General features: G+C 38.7%; 2 protein-coding genes across 3 annotated transcripts; both read left to right on the top strand.

Annotated features, from left to right (window-relative positions):
* The first annotated feature begins 183 nt into the window (after positions 1 to 183).
* Positions 184 to 4,021, top strand: LOC129367241 (beta-2-glycoprotein 1-like). The gene is made up of 8 exons (XM_055041553.1): positions 184 to 330; positions 674 to 850; positions 1,554 to 1,650; positions 1,793 to 1,869; positions 2,659 to 2,847; positions 2,967 to 3,146; positions 3,397 to 3,594; positions 3,880 to 4,021. The coding sequence occupies exons 1-8, from the start codon at positions 270 to 272 to the stop codon at positions 3,942 to 3,944; spliced, it is 1,044 nt and encodes a 347-aa protein (XP_054897528.1). The 5' UTR covers positions 184 to 269; the 3' UTR covers positions 3,945 to 4,021.
* Positions 4,022 to 4,934: 913 nt separating this feature from the next.
* nol11 (nucleolar protein 11) lies at positions 4,935 to 13,892 on the top strand. Of its 2 annotated transcripts, none has more exons than XM_055041547.1 (18): positions 4,935 to 5,090; positions 5,478 to 5,591; positions 5,709 to 5,765; positions 6,377 to 6,525; positions 6,859 to 6,916; positions 7,141 to 7,282; positions 8,236 to 8,442; positions 9,346 to 9,422; positions 9,722 to 9,845; positions 10,022 to 10,113; positions 10,977 to 11,042; positions 11,140 to 11,324; positions 12,130 to 12,255; positions 12,466 to 12,699; positions 12,824 to 12,902; positions 13,210 to 13,302; positions 13,468 to 13,575; positions 13,679 to 13,892. In XM_055041547.1, the coding sequence occupies exons 1-18, from the start codon at positions 4,944 to 4,946 to the stop codon at positions 13,790 to 13,792; spliced, it is 2,172 nt and encodes a 723-aa protein (XP_054897522.1). In that variant the 5' UTR covers positions 4,935 to 4,943; the 3' UTR covers positions 13,793 to 13,892. The 2 variants fall into 2 exon arrangements, with proteins under 2 accessions (XP_054897522.1, XP_054897521.1); XM_055041546.1 differs by having other exon boundaries at positions 8,236 to 8,466.
* Positions 13,893 to 14,730: the final 838 nt, after the last annotated feature.

Here is a 14,730-nt window from a genome sequence, read left to right as displayed (position 1 = left end):
GGGGGGAAAAAAAGGCCACAAAGACAGGGGCGGAGGGGTTGCGTAAGTTTTTGTGTTGGAATTTCAACATCTGAGCTTTTTTTTTTTTTATCTCTGTGACTTCCTGGAAACATTTGAAAGGATTCCAAACTCTTATTGAAGGAGTTGCTTCACGCTGCTCTGTCTGTTTACCTTGAGAGAAACACAAACAGCTGAAAGTGGGGCAAAGAGTCCGAAGCCCCAGGCAGGCTGCAGGCGAGAAGGAGATTGTCCGTCCACCTCTTCAGAAGATGGAGCGCTTGTTTCTGCTGTGCTCTGGTCTGCTTGTGACGACAGTGACATCCCAGAATGGTATGACTTCTTTTCATTTCACACATCCTAGAATGAAAAGTTTGTTTTCAAGGATTTCAACTTTTGTTATGGATCTTTGTCGAAACATTTCATCGCTTGTGTTGATCGACAGCCATGAAAACATTTTGTGGTCAAACAGTTGTTTTGTTCTGTCAATAGTAATTTGAGGGGGCAAAAAGTGTGACATAACATTTAATATTGCTTTGTATATAAAGAATTTTGGACATCTGTTAATCTCCACTGATATAGTTGGAAAATGTCAACATGCTAGGTTGTTTCTCACCTAAGCTTACTAGATTTAGGCCGATATGCAACTTTCATTGAAATAATCGACTAATTCCAGTTTGCTCCCGACCTGAGCTGAGCGGGAACATTGAGATGTCTGGGATCCAGAGGTTCTCCAGTCCCGGTGAGGAGTTGGCCCTCTCCTGTAAAGAGGGATATACTCCTGTGTTGGGCCCACGCAAGATTGTTTGCACCATCAGCGGCGCGTGGACAAGCACCAAGCTAAAGTGCATACGTGCGTGTCTTATTAACTTTCTATTAGTTATGGCAGAAATGTCTTGTAATAATTCTTGTAATTGCCAGTGAAATAAAATTCACAGACATTTTGAAGTAAACAGATGAAATATTCCATAGTGTTAGTATACTCAAGAGTTTTCACTTGGAAATATGCATATTAGGAACTGCAAGTTTGCAAATGTCGAGGAAAATATTAAATATTTACTTATAGTGCTATGAAGAAGCATTTAAAAACTCCTTCACTGAAACCCAGAGTTTCAGTGTTTTGGACCAAGATTTATCTAACAATTTTACCTTTTTTTTTTCTTTTAAAGAATAACTCAATTTAAGACAGATTTCGTCATCATTTCACCACGTCTTGCCACAGATTATCAATAAGATTTAGGTCTGGACTTTGACTAGACCACTCTAAGAAATCAGCATGCTTTGATCTGAACCACTTAAATATTCGTGTTGTTTTAGTGCACATAAAATCCCAGTAAAATCACAGCAGTCTGTGCTTGTAAAGTGACAAAAAGTGGGAAGGTTTAAATATTAGAATGGGTTCACTACACAAACAGGATTATAAGTCACTACTTGCAACTGTATTGTGAATTGCGTAATTTTATGCCTCACACAAGTAAACTTACATTTAGCTGTTTGCATCAATAATAACTGACCGCTAAGTCGAACATAACCTCCTTTCATCTTTTCTCCTGCAGCAAAACAATGTCCATATCCTGAACTAATCACTAATGGTAAACTGTTTTATGAGGACACAGTGTACCAGAGTACCATCAACTACACCTGCCATGAAGGGTGAACAAAAAGAAAAACATGTTTTATGTTGTGTGTGCCTATATTATATATCATAAATTGTACATAAAAAAGCTTTGTTATTTCTTTTTTTAAGTTTTTTTTAAATACTTTTACCCAGTTTATTAAATATCTCATTGAACAGGTACATGATGACTGGAGAGAGTTCAGCAGTGTGCCAATCCAACGGGACATGGAGTTCCCCTGCACCAGAGTGCATACGTATGTAATTATTTAATGTCATTTCACTTCATCTAATGCATTTAGGGGTGTGTTGAGGATTTGAATGCAGAAAATAAACTACAGTAAAACTGCACTGTAGGTCTTTTTTAAGATGTTTCTAAATGACAAAAAGCAACATATGTCTGTTTTATAGCTTTAAATCAGAAGAATTTTGCGTATGACTGAAGATTTGGAACAAGTCCGGAAATAAAATTTTTTGAACACTGAAAAGGTTAATCTAAAAAAAATATAAAAAATTAAGAGGTTAGTTTTGTGAAATAATCAGCATACAGTATCTCAAAAACAGAGTACGATTTTGGAATATGTGAACCAAATTTGTAAATGTTCTGCAAAGATGTTTTACCAAAGCAAATGCACTATTGTTCCCCTGTCTTTCAGTCACACAACAGACATTAATGTAACCTTTAGGACTGTAGTTATAGGAAGAGACAAGGTACAGCATGTCGAAGGTATTTCATTTGAGACTTTTATCTCATTCCAGCAAACAAATACAGCTGAGAGCAAGGTGAATAAGTATCTCGCAACAAAAAAGCCCCCCTGTGATATTTTCAAAATGGCTGTGCAAATTACCCAGCAAATTTGCTACAAGGACACTAATACTAATGCTCCCACAAGGCCAAATGTGACCCACCTTTTCTTTTCTTTTTTTTTTTTTTTTTTACATAGATTTTGACTGCATGTTCATATAAAATTTTTTAAAATGTTTTATTCAAAAGATGTAAAGAATGTGAAATTGATGGGGTTTTGTCGTTGTTTTTGTCTTGGTAGCTGTACGCTGTGGTCTCGCTCCAGTCCCACCGTATGGAATGGTCATTTACAACAAAATGATCAAAGGAAACACGGTCAATTATGGCCTCACGGCGATGTATATCTGCAATCCCCCGTACGTACTTTTCGGCAACCCGGTTGCAGAGTGCACCGCCAGCGGTACCTGGACCAAGACACCAGAGTGTCAAGGTAGGAGAAGGTGGTAAAATGTGGCTCAGCTTGGTTGATTTTAGTACAACCCGATTGCATTCAAAGTTTATGAAATTTTATTTACATTTATAAGAGTAATTGAACGTGTTTTTTCCCAGTGGTGACCTGCCCTCCGCCAGAGAGCATTGAAAGAGGCTACATGTCCAACAATGAGAAGAGGGAGTTTTTCTACAGGGAAAAAGTCAAGTATGGCTGCGAGAGTCTGTATGTGCTGGAAGGAAATATGGAGGTGGTCTGCCAGGAGAATGGAAGGTGGTCTGAAAAGCCATCTTGCAAAGGTAACTCTGCAGGAAATCAGAAAATATAAAACATTAAAATACAAATGTGCAGAATAAAAATCGCTGTTTTCTTCTTCAGAGTCTAATCAGGTTTTCTTTGAGTTTGCATCTTTACTGCAATCACAAACTTTAGCAATTTTATTTCAAACTTGGCTTAGCATTTTAATTATTTTTGATCAATTGATAACACAAAGATGATCAATCTTTACTTTTACTAATCTTTACTTTATTTTTTACTTTTTTCCTCCAGCTCCGTGTTCTGTTAACATACAAAGAGCAAGAATTTTGCACAACGGGAAGAAAATCTGGATCGAAAACTTCCAGCCGAACCGTGTCTTACACCTAGACATCGTCTCTGTGTACTGCATGAACGAAGCCATGAAATGTGGTTATGCCGTGCCGACCCAGTGCATCGATGGAACACTGAACATCCCTGACTGCTTTGAAGGTACGAGCCATTTTATTCCAAAAAAACCCCCCAAAAAATTGGGGTTACTGAAGCTTTCTCATCATCACAGTCAGAGGTTTAGCAGATATTAAATAGGACGCTACTGTTAGTATTAATCTATAAAACCCAGCATCTTATTTCTGCAGCGATGTGAAGAATCAGTCTGAATTTATAGCATGTTATTATGACAACACTCTGCAGGACCTAATGTTAAAGTGAAAACCTAAATCAATATCTACTTCTCTATTTAAAGTGTAATTACATTTGTTATGTGTGCTGTTTCAGAACCCAGTGGGCTGGTGTATACCATGAAGCCAAATTCACTTCCATCAGAAATCGACCAGTGCTGAAGTGGCAGATATTTTCTATCCGGAGGCGGTCATAAATTTTCACTGCCTTTCGAAGTAAAGAAGATGATTTAAATCTGTTTGAGACTTCATTGTTTTGTTTTTTATTATTATTATTTTTAATTTATGTCATATCACTTCAAATGTAATATGCAGAACTTCATTTAATTTGAGTGGTGCGTCAGCAAGGTGACATTCTGGCCACATGCCTTTGAGATTTCTGTTGTAACTGTCACAGCTGAAATGTGGTACGGTCTGAGGGCATAAAAATATCCAATAAATTCTTTATTGCTTAATAAAAAAATATGATCTGCAATCTCATACACAGTGTGAGACAAAATTTACCAGGCTGGGGAGCCAAGGGATGGGGACATAGTTTTTTTTATGGTGGCACAGACAAAAAAAGATTTATTAAAAAAACTGGAATATTTTATCATTTAATGTACATATCGTCTCATTCGCTTTGATACATTTATAAGAATTAAATATGCATATCAAGCAGCCTCTCATTTTCTTATAACATCATCACTTGCTTTCGCTATGTCAGTCAAGATGAACTATACTTTCACTGGTGACATTGTTGACACTGCGCTAAGCTTTTCCTAAGATAAAGGAGACCCCCCCACCTCCCCCCCTTTTTCCCCCATTCCCCTCTTGTGGTTCAAAATGCTGCGTTCCAGTTACACGGGGAGCTGGGAAATTCCGACTTCCTGGTAGGGAAGATAAGATGGAACTCCCTCGGAAGTCGGAAAATTTACTCGTGGAAAGCAAAGATTAAATTATGATTGTAAAAACTATTACAAAACAACGTTTACGGGCGTCGCCATGTTGACATTCCGACTTCTCCGGTTTACATAGGCAACCATAAAGATTTTTATCTTCATTACCGTCTATCTGAGTTCTCACTTCCCAGGCGACTGGAATGCAGCAATGCCAGTTTGCCCCTTGACCCTTCGTGTGCTCTCGCGAGATTCCGCGAGCTCCACTCTCTTGTGGTCCAGCATGGCAGCGCTGTGTGAGGGGTACACGTTGTGCGGACTTGTTCCAGCTGTAAATCGGCGAAGCTCTGAAATTAAGGGCATCGAGGAGGAGCGGGACAGCGACCATGTCATCGTCACTGACTCCAGCAGATCTGTGACTCTGTACAAGGTGAAGTTTAGACTTTGCAGGAGCCTGGGCGCCAGCTGATCGGTGCCGACTCGTGTTAGCATCCCGTTGTGCTTTCAATAACAGAACCAGGACCGTTTACCTCCAGGGTGGTTCGATCGCTACCGCTTTTACACGGGGATGCTAACGTGAAAACAAGCTAACCCCCTCTAACATCAGGTTCTTAGAAAGTCTCACTAATGACAAGGAGATGGATGTTGGCTAATGTTAGCCGCTCTCAACATGAAAGCTCGTTTATCCTGTGAATAACACAGCTGCAGTTGTGCTTTAAAGTCGACCATAATCTTTCAGATTGTGCTGCATTTGGCAAAGTCAAAGCGCGTGATTGTGGGTGTTTTCTTTCTGTGCTGGTCACGCATGTTGCTGCAGGTGTCGGACCAGAAGCCGTTGGGCAGCTGGGCAGTGAAACAGGGTCAAGTTCTGACCTGTGCAGCCGTCTTCAACAAGCAGACCAACGAGTATGTGGCCGTCTCGGACAACAAGGTAACACAGTTCACTGTTTTTGTCAAGTGCCAACTTTTGCTGCTTCAGCGATGCGTCACACAACCATAGCCAATCAGGATTAGAATTTTTTTTCTTCTATTTTCTTTTGGTTTTCAGGTGATAAGAATCTGGAAAGAAGACGACATCATTTTAGACAAGACATTCAAAGCAACAGTAAGTGTGACTTTCTGCTCTTCACTCTTTTCAAAACCATGATCGTACGAATTATAAGGGGAGTGTTTGTTTTAAGAGTTTTTCAGGATTGGAAACACTCGATTTGACCAGTGTGTCGTTTTGTTTACACCCGGGAAGTTGACATTTACTGTCAAATTAATGCATGCCATCGCTGCTTTCACAGGAGATGTAAAGCCATTTCTAGTCAGTTTGGAGTAATTATATAATAAAGAAAGAACAACCTAAACACAAAAAGACTTTAGTATCAATATGCACTCCAAAATCAGACCATGCAAAACCACAAAAAATATCAACTTAAAACTTTGCATGTCTTATGTGACAGTTTGTCACAATATGTTTAGCTGTAGACTCTACAATAATGGCGTGTTTGCAAGGGCTACTAAGGGAAACCATTTTCTCTATTGTAAGAAAATGACATCCAAATGAAGTGCAATACTTCTGCTAAAATGTGACATTATTTTCCATTTTCCTGACCACAAAACGATTTTGTTCATAGAGTTACCGTGTCAGAAAGTGTTTATGTGTATTTAGTGTGGACAAATCTAAACACATCCTAACCTCTGCCACTGTTCTTTACCGACTTCTCTCAGGTGTCAGCAGATGTCCAGTCGGTGCACTGCGCGCACGGAGCCGAGCCTGCCGTCTTGTTTCAGAGAGGAGCTGTGAGACTTTTGGACTCCCTGCTTTCTGCTCCCCAGCAGCCCGTAGAGGAAGTCCTGGTTCAGGACGAAGCCATCAGGTCCAGAACTCCTGTCGTCGTCACACTTGTTGCACAAAAAGAAGAGACTGCTTTAAAAAGCACTTTTTATTCATGAAACAGCTGCTTTGCAAATCTTTCAGTCTGTCCTGTGTTTTATTTTTATTATAATTTTATTTATTTATTTATTTATTTTACATTTTCAGGGTTTAAATTCAAAATTAGCATGATTTTTTTAATTATCATTTTAATTTTTTAACAATGCAGATCATCTGGATCAGATCGAGAAAAAAGCTAACAAGCAAAAACAGAAAACAGGCACATCTACCTATTAAATTTTGCCTTTCTAAAAGCAATCTCTCTTTCTGTTGGTAGGTGGAGCACCAACATAGTGACAGAAACACAACAGCTGATCATCTTCACAACTGAACTGGTAAAGATTGTTTAAGGACTGTCGTCCTGCACAGCGATTTCCCTCCTCCCCGACTTCTCTGTGAACATTCACATTGCACTCCTATGCAATGCCTCGCAAAAACAAACACGCAAAATCCTGATAAAAACGCTTGTAATTTGACAAAAATAGATAGTCTCAAGGGATGTGAATACTTTTTGATGTTTATTGTTTTTCATTGTAGGATTTTCCATGTTTGTCCACAGAAAGGAGATCATTTCCTCTACCTGCAGAGGCTGAAGCCCAACTCTGTCCAGAAGTACCGGCTGGAGCCAGAGGAGCCTGGCCTCTCCCCGCTCAGCTTCTGGGCCTCCTACAGGGATAAAAACATCTGCCTGCTTTATCTCTGTAAGTCTTCATGTCCTATAACGAGCCGCTTGTTTGACAGCACACATTAGCTCCTCGATTAAACTGTTGACATACATCGCCCTCAACATCGGGTACTGGGCAGTCATGTTAAGAAAGTTTGGAGACCCAACTGAATATGCTGTTGTTTTTATTTTGACACGTTTTGATGTCACTGTTTAGTTTTTTCATCTACTTTTGGAAATGAGATTGAAATGCAGCCAAATGAGTGTCATTTGTTAAACAAGAATATCAACAATGTAAGGCAGCAGATAACTGAATATTTCAGCAAAATCTTTCACATGCGGATACAACAACCTGTCATAGAATTGACAAGGTTTACTTGTTTATTTGTTTTGGAAAAAAAAAACTTTATCCACTGAAAAATTCAAAATGGCGAGAAATAAATTTTTGCTCAATTACTCATTACAAATGAATACTTTTTGTGTCAGATTATACATAACTAAACTCAGAGACATGATGTTTACTGATAATGTTTAGATTTTTTTTTCTCGATGGACACCGTGGTTGCACTAAAGTTGGCCAATTAGGTGAATATGTTTGGTGTCAAATCATGGCCAACATATTTTGAACCACAGAAATCATTCTGTCGGACATTTTGGAAGATGGCCACCATGGTCGCAATAGAGAATAGATGTTTGCACTAAAATTGGCTGTTGTTATTGACAGTGTCGGACACAGAAAGTTAAGTTCACTAACCACTAGTTTGCTAAACAAGAATCCTAGCTATGCTAACACTAAACAGCTAAAGAAATTAGCATGATCTCACTTTCCACTACTAAACAAATAAAATAATTTGCGTAAGCTAATGCTAAACATATACAATTTTTTTGTAGAAGCTAATGCTGAACCGCCAAAACCATAAAAGAATTAGCAGATGCTAATGCTAACCATTAAGACAACTTGTTCTGCTTCCATATTTTCCTTGCTTTCAGATCCTAACGGCCACGTGTACCAGAGTTTGGTGTCTGTTCGGGGCTCGGCGACTGATGATGGAGCTCAGGTTGTTCCGCTGCCTCGTGATCAGCTGCTGAGTCTCCCTGTGGGGGAGGAGCTGCTGGAAGCGGCGTCGGCCATCTTCCTGGACGACGCCCACATAGCTGTGGTCGGGGTCCCACACCCTTCTGCTGGGCCTGGAAAAGGCAAGGAAAGCTTTCAAATTCCTGGTAAAATCACGACAATATTGCCTTTTGAAAATGTTAACATATTTTTATTTATTTTATTTTTTTTATTGTTGAATTTTGTCCATTTTTAGAGATATCGCAAAAGGAAGAGCTTATTCATTCCTTGTCTGAAAACTAGAGCAGTAATAGAAAATAAAAACATCAGAAAAGGAAGGAAATGTGTATGATGAAAATATAAGAGGTTAACTGAGGGGCTGGGAGTATTGGCAGGTAAAATTTCCATAGTCATTGATAATTTTTGGCGTTTACAGTTAAGCATTGGTCAGGATGAGATTATCAGGGAATAACTATTCCCTGAAATTTTACAGAATCATGGAATTGATATGATCTAATTAATTTTAATTTGGCTGGTAGCATAATATTGTGAATATTACCGTTTTAATAGCGATGCCAGTGAGGTTTATCATTTCTTTGTAAATCAAGTTAGTCTAGAATTAAGACTGACATTTGACCCTACATCTGGAAAAGGCTCCAGTCATTGCAATACCATTAGGACTTTAACTCAAGAATAGTGTGCTGGAAACATCTCAGTTTGAAATGCAGAACCTTTTCAACCATGCAACCTGCAACTGCACTTCCCAGAAAAAAGATTACAATGATGGGAATAAAATGGAAAAATAGAATAGAATGGAAAAGAAGAAAAAGATAAAGAATGTAGTTGATCTTAAAAACTGCCTTGTACATGATTCCAGTGTTGTTTTTTTCAGCGGCTCTCCTCGAACTGTACCATACGTGACTAAATGCTTGTCTGAAATTATTTGACCTGGAAACGGATCCTGTTTTCAGAACCGGAGCATGGAATTGATTATGCAGCTGCTCTCTCATGTCCGGTTCCTGAATTTGCCGTCTCTGAACTTTCAGATTTTCTCTGCATCTGGAACACGAATTTTCAGACTCTTCAGGCTGCGAAAGAGATGGCGGGTAAACTCTACGGACAGGTAGGCGCCTGGGTGCTGTTTTCAAAAATACTAACAGACTGTTTTTTTGTTTGCTGTTTGTTTGTTTATTGCCAAGGTTCCCTGTCCTTCCAGCTGCTGGGTGCTGATGGAGGACTGTATGTCTTTGGTAGATCATTGTGTCTGCTCTCCACTGTGAGGGGACTCACTGTCCCTTCTCACAACTACACAGCAGTTTACAACCCCAGACCTGCTGTTTATGCGTACTTTCTGTTTTTGGACATCAAGTTGATATGTTGATTATTCTTTTTATTTATGTATTTATTTTTCTCCTCGTGCAGCTTTGGAATTTTTCAAGCAAGCTGTTTATTCCCCATGGCAAAGCCCTCTCTGTCATACCGTTTGCCTGTCCCAGATCCTCCCTGGCCTCGGCTCTGGGGAAACTAAAGCAGGTCAAGACCGAGGGTGAGACAGAAAGCAGCGCTTCCTGTAGATTTGCCTCTGCGCAAAAATAAAGTTCTGTCCTTTTGTGTGTACACACCATTAATAATAATAATAATAGTAATAATAATGATCATAATCATAATGATAATGAAATATTTTCATTCACTTACCGCAGTGTTTTCCTCCAACTATCACAGAGACTAAGACTTCAGCTGTGGTACCGCCCTGGAATACCATCTTACATGGAGAAGAAGCTGCTCCTCCTAAAACAGTGGAGGCCAGGAAGACGGTAAGTTTCAAGATATAGTTTCCTTTGTAGTTAAATGCTTGCAAATGTCGCCAACTGTGTGGAACTATGTCGATGCGTGCCCCTATGGCAAGCTGTTCTAACATTAATAGCCAGAGAGGATCATCAAAACAGCCATCCATTAGTTAATTCTTTCCTACCGTGGCCCAGAAGGGTCAAGAAAATGCTACAATAAAAGTTATGCCAAACTGGAAATTGTGCTACCAACTTTAACATAACTTTTGTTGTGGCTTTTTGATGTTGACTTTGAACTTTTTGATGAGTCTTCTAAGCCACCGTACATTACAATAAAAAAAATAAGAAGAATTTCTTCCAGGATAAGTAAGGGATTTTGAGATATCTTTAAATCCTCAACTTCTTATTACTACAGCAAAAATTCTATTTAATAATCATCTTTAACATTAGTTTTTAGCTAGAAAAATGATTAGACTAATTCAGTTGAATTCAGGGGGTTTATTTTATAGATTTTTTGTGTTTATGATGTAAAGCACTTTGAAATGCCTTGCTGCTGAAATGTGCTATACAAATAAAATTTGATTGATTGACGGATTTCTTTTGATTGTCATACATTTGTAAATGACCTTCTGTTTTATCTTTAAAATTATAAAGTGTTTTTTCCCCTTAAATAAATGTATTGTAAAGATAGTAAGTTGTTGCTTTTTTTACTCACTGATGAGTCAATCTTTGTCAATCTTTTTATTACAGTTGAGCTGTTTATAAGTCTGGACTAATTCTAAATGTTTGGCGTTCAATTTTGCAATTTTTTTTAAAGTTTTGTTGTCGATGTTGTATACATATGACAGTAACGCCGCCTCAACTCAATTTCTCTGCTTTTCATCACGCAGCGAACCTCTCGTAAGACGCAGTCAAGCCTCAGTTTAACAATTGATCAAGTCCAAGACCTAATTAAGGTAACACTTCTCTCTTTTCCAATTGAAATTCTTGCACTTAACTCAGTTAAACATTATTATTCAAAGTTTCTCCGATTGTATCCATTGCCAAATGCAGACGGCACCAGTAGAAGTGGTGGAAAAAGAGGTCCAGGCACTGCTGTCGAGGCAGGACCCCAATGACCCGCAGCCTACGTTGGGACAGCTGGCGTTGGCACTCGTGTCCCGGAGCCTGGCTGATCCAAAGTTTTACTCTTCCAGAGCTCTGACACAACTTGTGCCCACCCGGTGCCTCTCCCACAGGTCAGTTAAGAAACAGAACTGAGTGTGTACGAAACTCAGTCTGTTGAGTTTGTATTGATTTGTATTTTTTTCGTCTTTCTTTTTGAATCTGTTGATTATGATACTTTTGTTTGGAAATTTTATCTGTGACTGAATGCTGTCTCTTTGAGATATTCTGTATTGTTCAGGGCTCGTGATCACTCATTGTAATATGAGGGGATTGTCAAAGTAAAATGAAGTTAAATTGAAACGATTAATCGTGAAGAATCGATTATTGAAATACCTGTCAACTAATTTAGAAATCGATTGATTGTTAACTGGTGTCCGCGCTCAAATAAAGGCCATTTGCTGAAAAGTCAACAAATTCAGACCAGCAATTAGATAAAACTGTGCAAAATATAAATACATTTTGCTTTTAAGATGAAAACACCTTTGATGTTAAATATGTCACCCAAAACTCCTCAAGTCGCATAATTTTAGTTTTAGCTTCACTTGGTTCAAATTCGCTAAAGGCTTCATATGTTTTTGCATTTTAGGCAACACAAAGTTTATTTTCATATTTAATAGAGGAATTCAATTATTCCCTTTCATCTTTTATTGTGTTTCTTCTATTGCATAAAAAAGGTTTAAGTGGTTAAATGAAACATCCGCAGATGTTTGCCCACTTTTTTATCCGATTAATCGTCAGAATAATCAATTAATCAATATCTAAAATATTTGTTGGTCGCAGCTGTAATTGTATGTGAGATTTGTGCTTTTCTCTTTCAAATACATCCAAGTACTTCCCATCAGGAACAAACTGAAACGCTGCCTTCTCTCTCAACAGTGTCTGTCCTGACCTCCTGCCTCTGGCCCTTGAGAAGAGGGATTATTTTCTCTGCCAGCTCTGCTTACTGTTCTTCCATGACATCCCAGAAGCCGTGACCTGCGCCTGCCTCAAGACATTCATCAGGTAGAGTGGATCTCTTTTCAGTGAGGAAATCAAATTGCACAATTCGATATTTTTATCGGAAGAGACGGTGTCGAAAAATAAAAAAAAAGAGTCTCCACGTTTTGGTTGAATCAAGCCCGTTTCATCCAGTTTACCTAATATTAGGGATAATTAGCCATAGCCAGACTCTGTACTGTAAGTCGTGTAGAAACCAAGGGTGTTTTCCTCCAGTTTATCAGACGCCGACGCGGAGAAGTTGAGCCTGGAGCCCGACAGCGTCTCTTTCATGGAAATGCTGACCTCAAACGAGCGTGCTCAGACCGGCCTGCAGAACGGATTCAGCCCTGCTTTCTGCGAGGATGACCGCGCAGGTACCGGCGACAACCCCAAGGCCAAAGCAAAAGAAATAAACAAAGCGCTGCCACAACAGACGTGTCCAGTGGGAAAACACAAAGCTGCTCTGATGTATCCTTACAGCTGATTGTCACTTGATTGATTTTTTTCTCCACTTTGTTTTATGCTTTAGTGATTATTTTTGCTTATACTAACATGTCGTATAAAGAACTGGATCTTAACTCAAGCGGTGCAGAAACGAGGTCCTGCAGACGGCGTACAGTGAAGCTCTGCTTCTCCCACATCTAAAAGACTTTTCCTCTGATCAAGTTGTTGTGAGTAACGTCTTGTCACTTTTCAATCTCCAAGATACAGGTCCATCTTGACGAGCGTGATTTACAGTTTCTATTCATTTCAACTTTGAATTCAGGTCAACTTGCAGAAGGAATGATTGAAATAACAACCATTTTTTAAAGATATTTTCTTTCACTTGTATTTTTGTTTTTAAGGGAAAAAACTAAATTCAGTTACTAAAAATGGCTTTTTTCAATGACATTCTAATATTTTAAGAACCCCCTGTAAATTGCGACTAAATCTGTGTCCTAAATCAGCTGTTTGTTTCTGTTTTTTTTTTCCAATCAGCTTTTCCTCCGGTACCTGGAGTTTCTTTACCTGCGATACTCCACAGATGGTTCCTCACAAACGCACGGCTACAGATCACCCAGTTTGAATCAGGTATTTAAGATACTCTTGAGCAGACTGAAAGTTTGCACCTGATATCCATCAATTATTTTGCTGTCTGTGCATTGCAAACCAAAATAAAGGTGTAAGCAAATCAGATGTCATAGCTTTTCTTTTCTTTTTTTGTTGTTGTCCTTTTTACTTTCCTGTTGAATGCAGGTCATGGATTGGGTATGCATGTTGTTGGATGCCCATTTCACTGTGTTGGTAATGTCTCCAGTGGCCAAAGGCTTGCTGTTGAACCTTCAGTCTTTTGTTAGATCTCAGGTAAGCATCCATTTTTTGCTACAATAACCAGCCGATTGTTTCTGGGGAGTTTATTGGAACACATTGCACATCGTTTTTTTTTTTTTTTTTTTTGGTCTTTTAGGTAAGACTGTTTTCTGAGCTCGGGAAGATTGAGGGCAGCCTCCAGGAGCTCACTAAGATGAAGATGAAGAGAGATGTGGGGGCATACTCTATTGAAGTCATTGAGCTGTACTAGAGGGTGTGGCTTTATAAAACACCTACTGTTGCTGTATGTATTGTCTTTAAATGTTTTTTGTTGGGGTTTTCTGCCTCAGCTGCTTCCTTAGGTTTTACTGTGAAAGAAAAGGAGATGTACGTCTGGCATAATTATTTCTTTAGTTGCATGTGTCTGAAAAAATCTTTTGTACATTTATTTTAGATGGTGGGATTGTGACTATTCTGGATTTGCATGTTTAATTCAAAGTTGTACATCTGATGGTTTTGTAGACAAGTGGAGGAGAAGTCTCTCCATGGAACATTATGGTAAAGTTTTTATATTATATATATACATATATATTAATCAAACTTTAATAATGCCCACAGAATTCAGTATTTTTGTTTTCTTTGAGTGTCATAATACAGCTAATTTTTTTTTTGTAAATCTATTAATTGCTTTTGTATTTTACACATTAAAAAAAGCCTTGATTCTAAATGTCTATGAAAAAATTTATCCATTTGTGTCATTTTGTCCATTGGAACAACAAGAAGTTAGCCAACCTTTTAAAAACCTGCCTCATTGTTCTTCACTATGCTTCACGGAGGCTCTGAAGACATACTGTTTTAAGTTTTAAATTCTACCAAATTAATGTAAAAGCATCGGTCCTGCTATGAAGCTAACCGGAAGTTGCCTGCATTGTCAATGACCATTCGCCACTGCAAAGAGAGAAGCGTGGAGCCAAACACTTCTCTCAGGTGTTAATGTAGACTACTTGAAGGCCAACATGTACACTTCCTCCGCCGCCATTACTAAAATTGTTATTTTAAAACAGCGCAGGAAATCGATGTCATCTTTGCAATTTTTTTTATATGTTCGCCAAGTGGCTCGCGGTTGAAATTCAACAGGAGAAATCCAAGTCAACTGGAGAAATGGAGCATGTAAGTAGATTAAAATCGAGTGTAATTGCGTGGGAAGGC

Source organism: Poeciliopsis prolifica, unplaced genomic scaffold (assembly GCF_027474105.1).
Source record: "Poeciliopsis prolifica strain line A6 unplaced genomic scaffold, Auburn_PproV2 SCAFFOLD016, whole genome shotgun sequence".
NCBI lineage: Eukaryota > Metazoa > Chordata > Actinopteri > Cyprinodontiformes > Poeciliidae > Poeciliopsis > Poeciliopsis prolifica.
This window is presented reverse-complemented; position numbering and strand designations above follow the sequence as displayed.

Bases quoted from the DNA above. Each gene is read 5' to 3' on its own strand.
- LOC129367241 (XM_055041553.1), top strand. From the start codon at position 270: ATGGAGCGCTTGTTTCTGCTGTGCTCTGGTCTGCTTGTGACGACAGTG. The intron at 3,147-3,396 runs GTAACTCTGCAG...TTTTTCCTCCAG, and splicing joins TGAAAAGCCATCTTGCAAAG to CTCCGTGTTCTGTTAACATA. The intron at 3,595-3,879 runs GTACGAGCCATT...GTGCTGTTTCAG, and splicing joins CATCCCTGACTGCTTTGAAG to AACCCAGTGGGCTGGTGTAT.
- nol11 (XM_055041546.1), top strand. From the start codon at position 4,944: ATGGCAGCGCTGTGTGAGGGGTACACGTTGTGCGGACTTGTTCCAGCT. The intron at 6,526-6,858 runs GTCCAGAACTCC...TTCTGTTGGTAG, and splicing joins GTTCAGGACGAAGCCATCAG to GTGGAGCACCAACATAGTGA. The intron at 12,256-12,465 runs GTAGAGTGGATC...GTTTTCCTCCAG, and splicing joins TGCCTCAAGACATTCATCAG to TTTATCAGACGCCGACGCGG.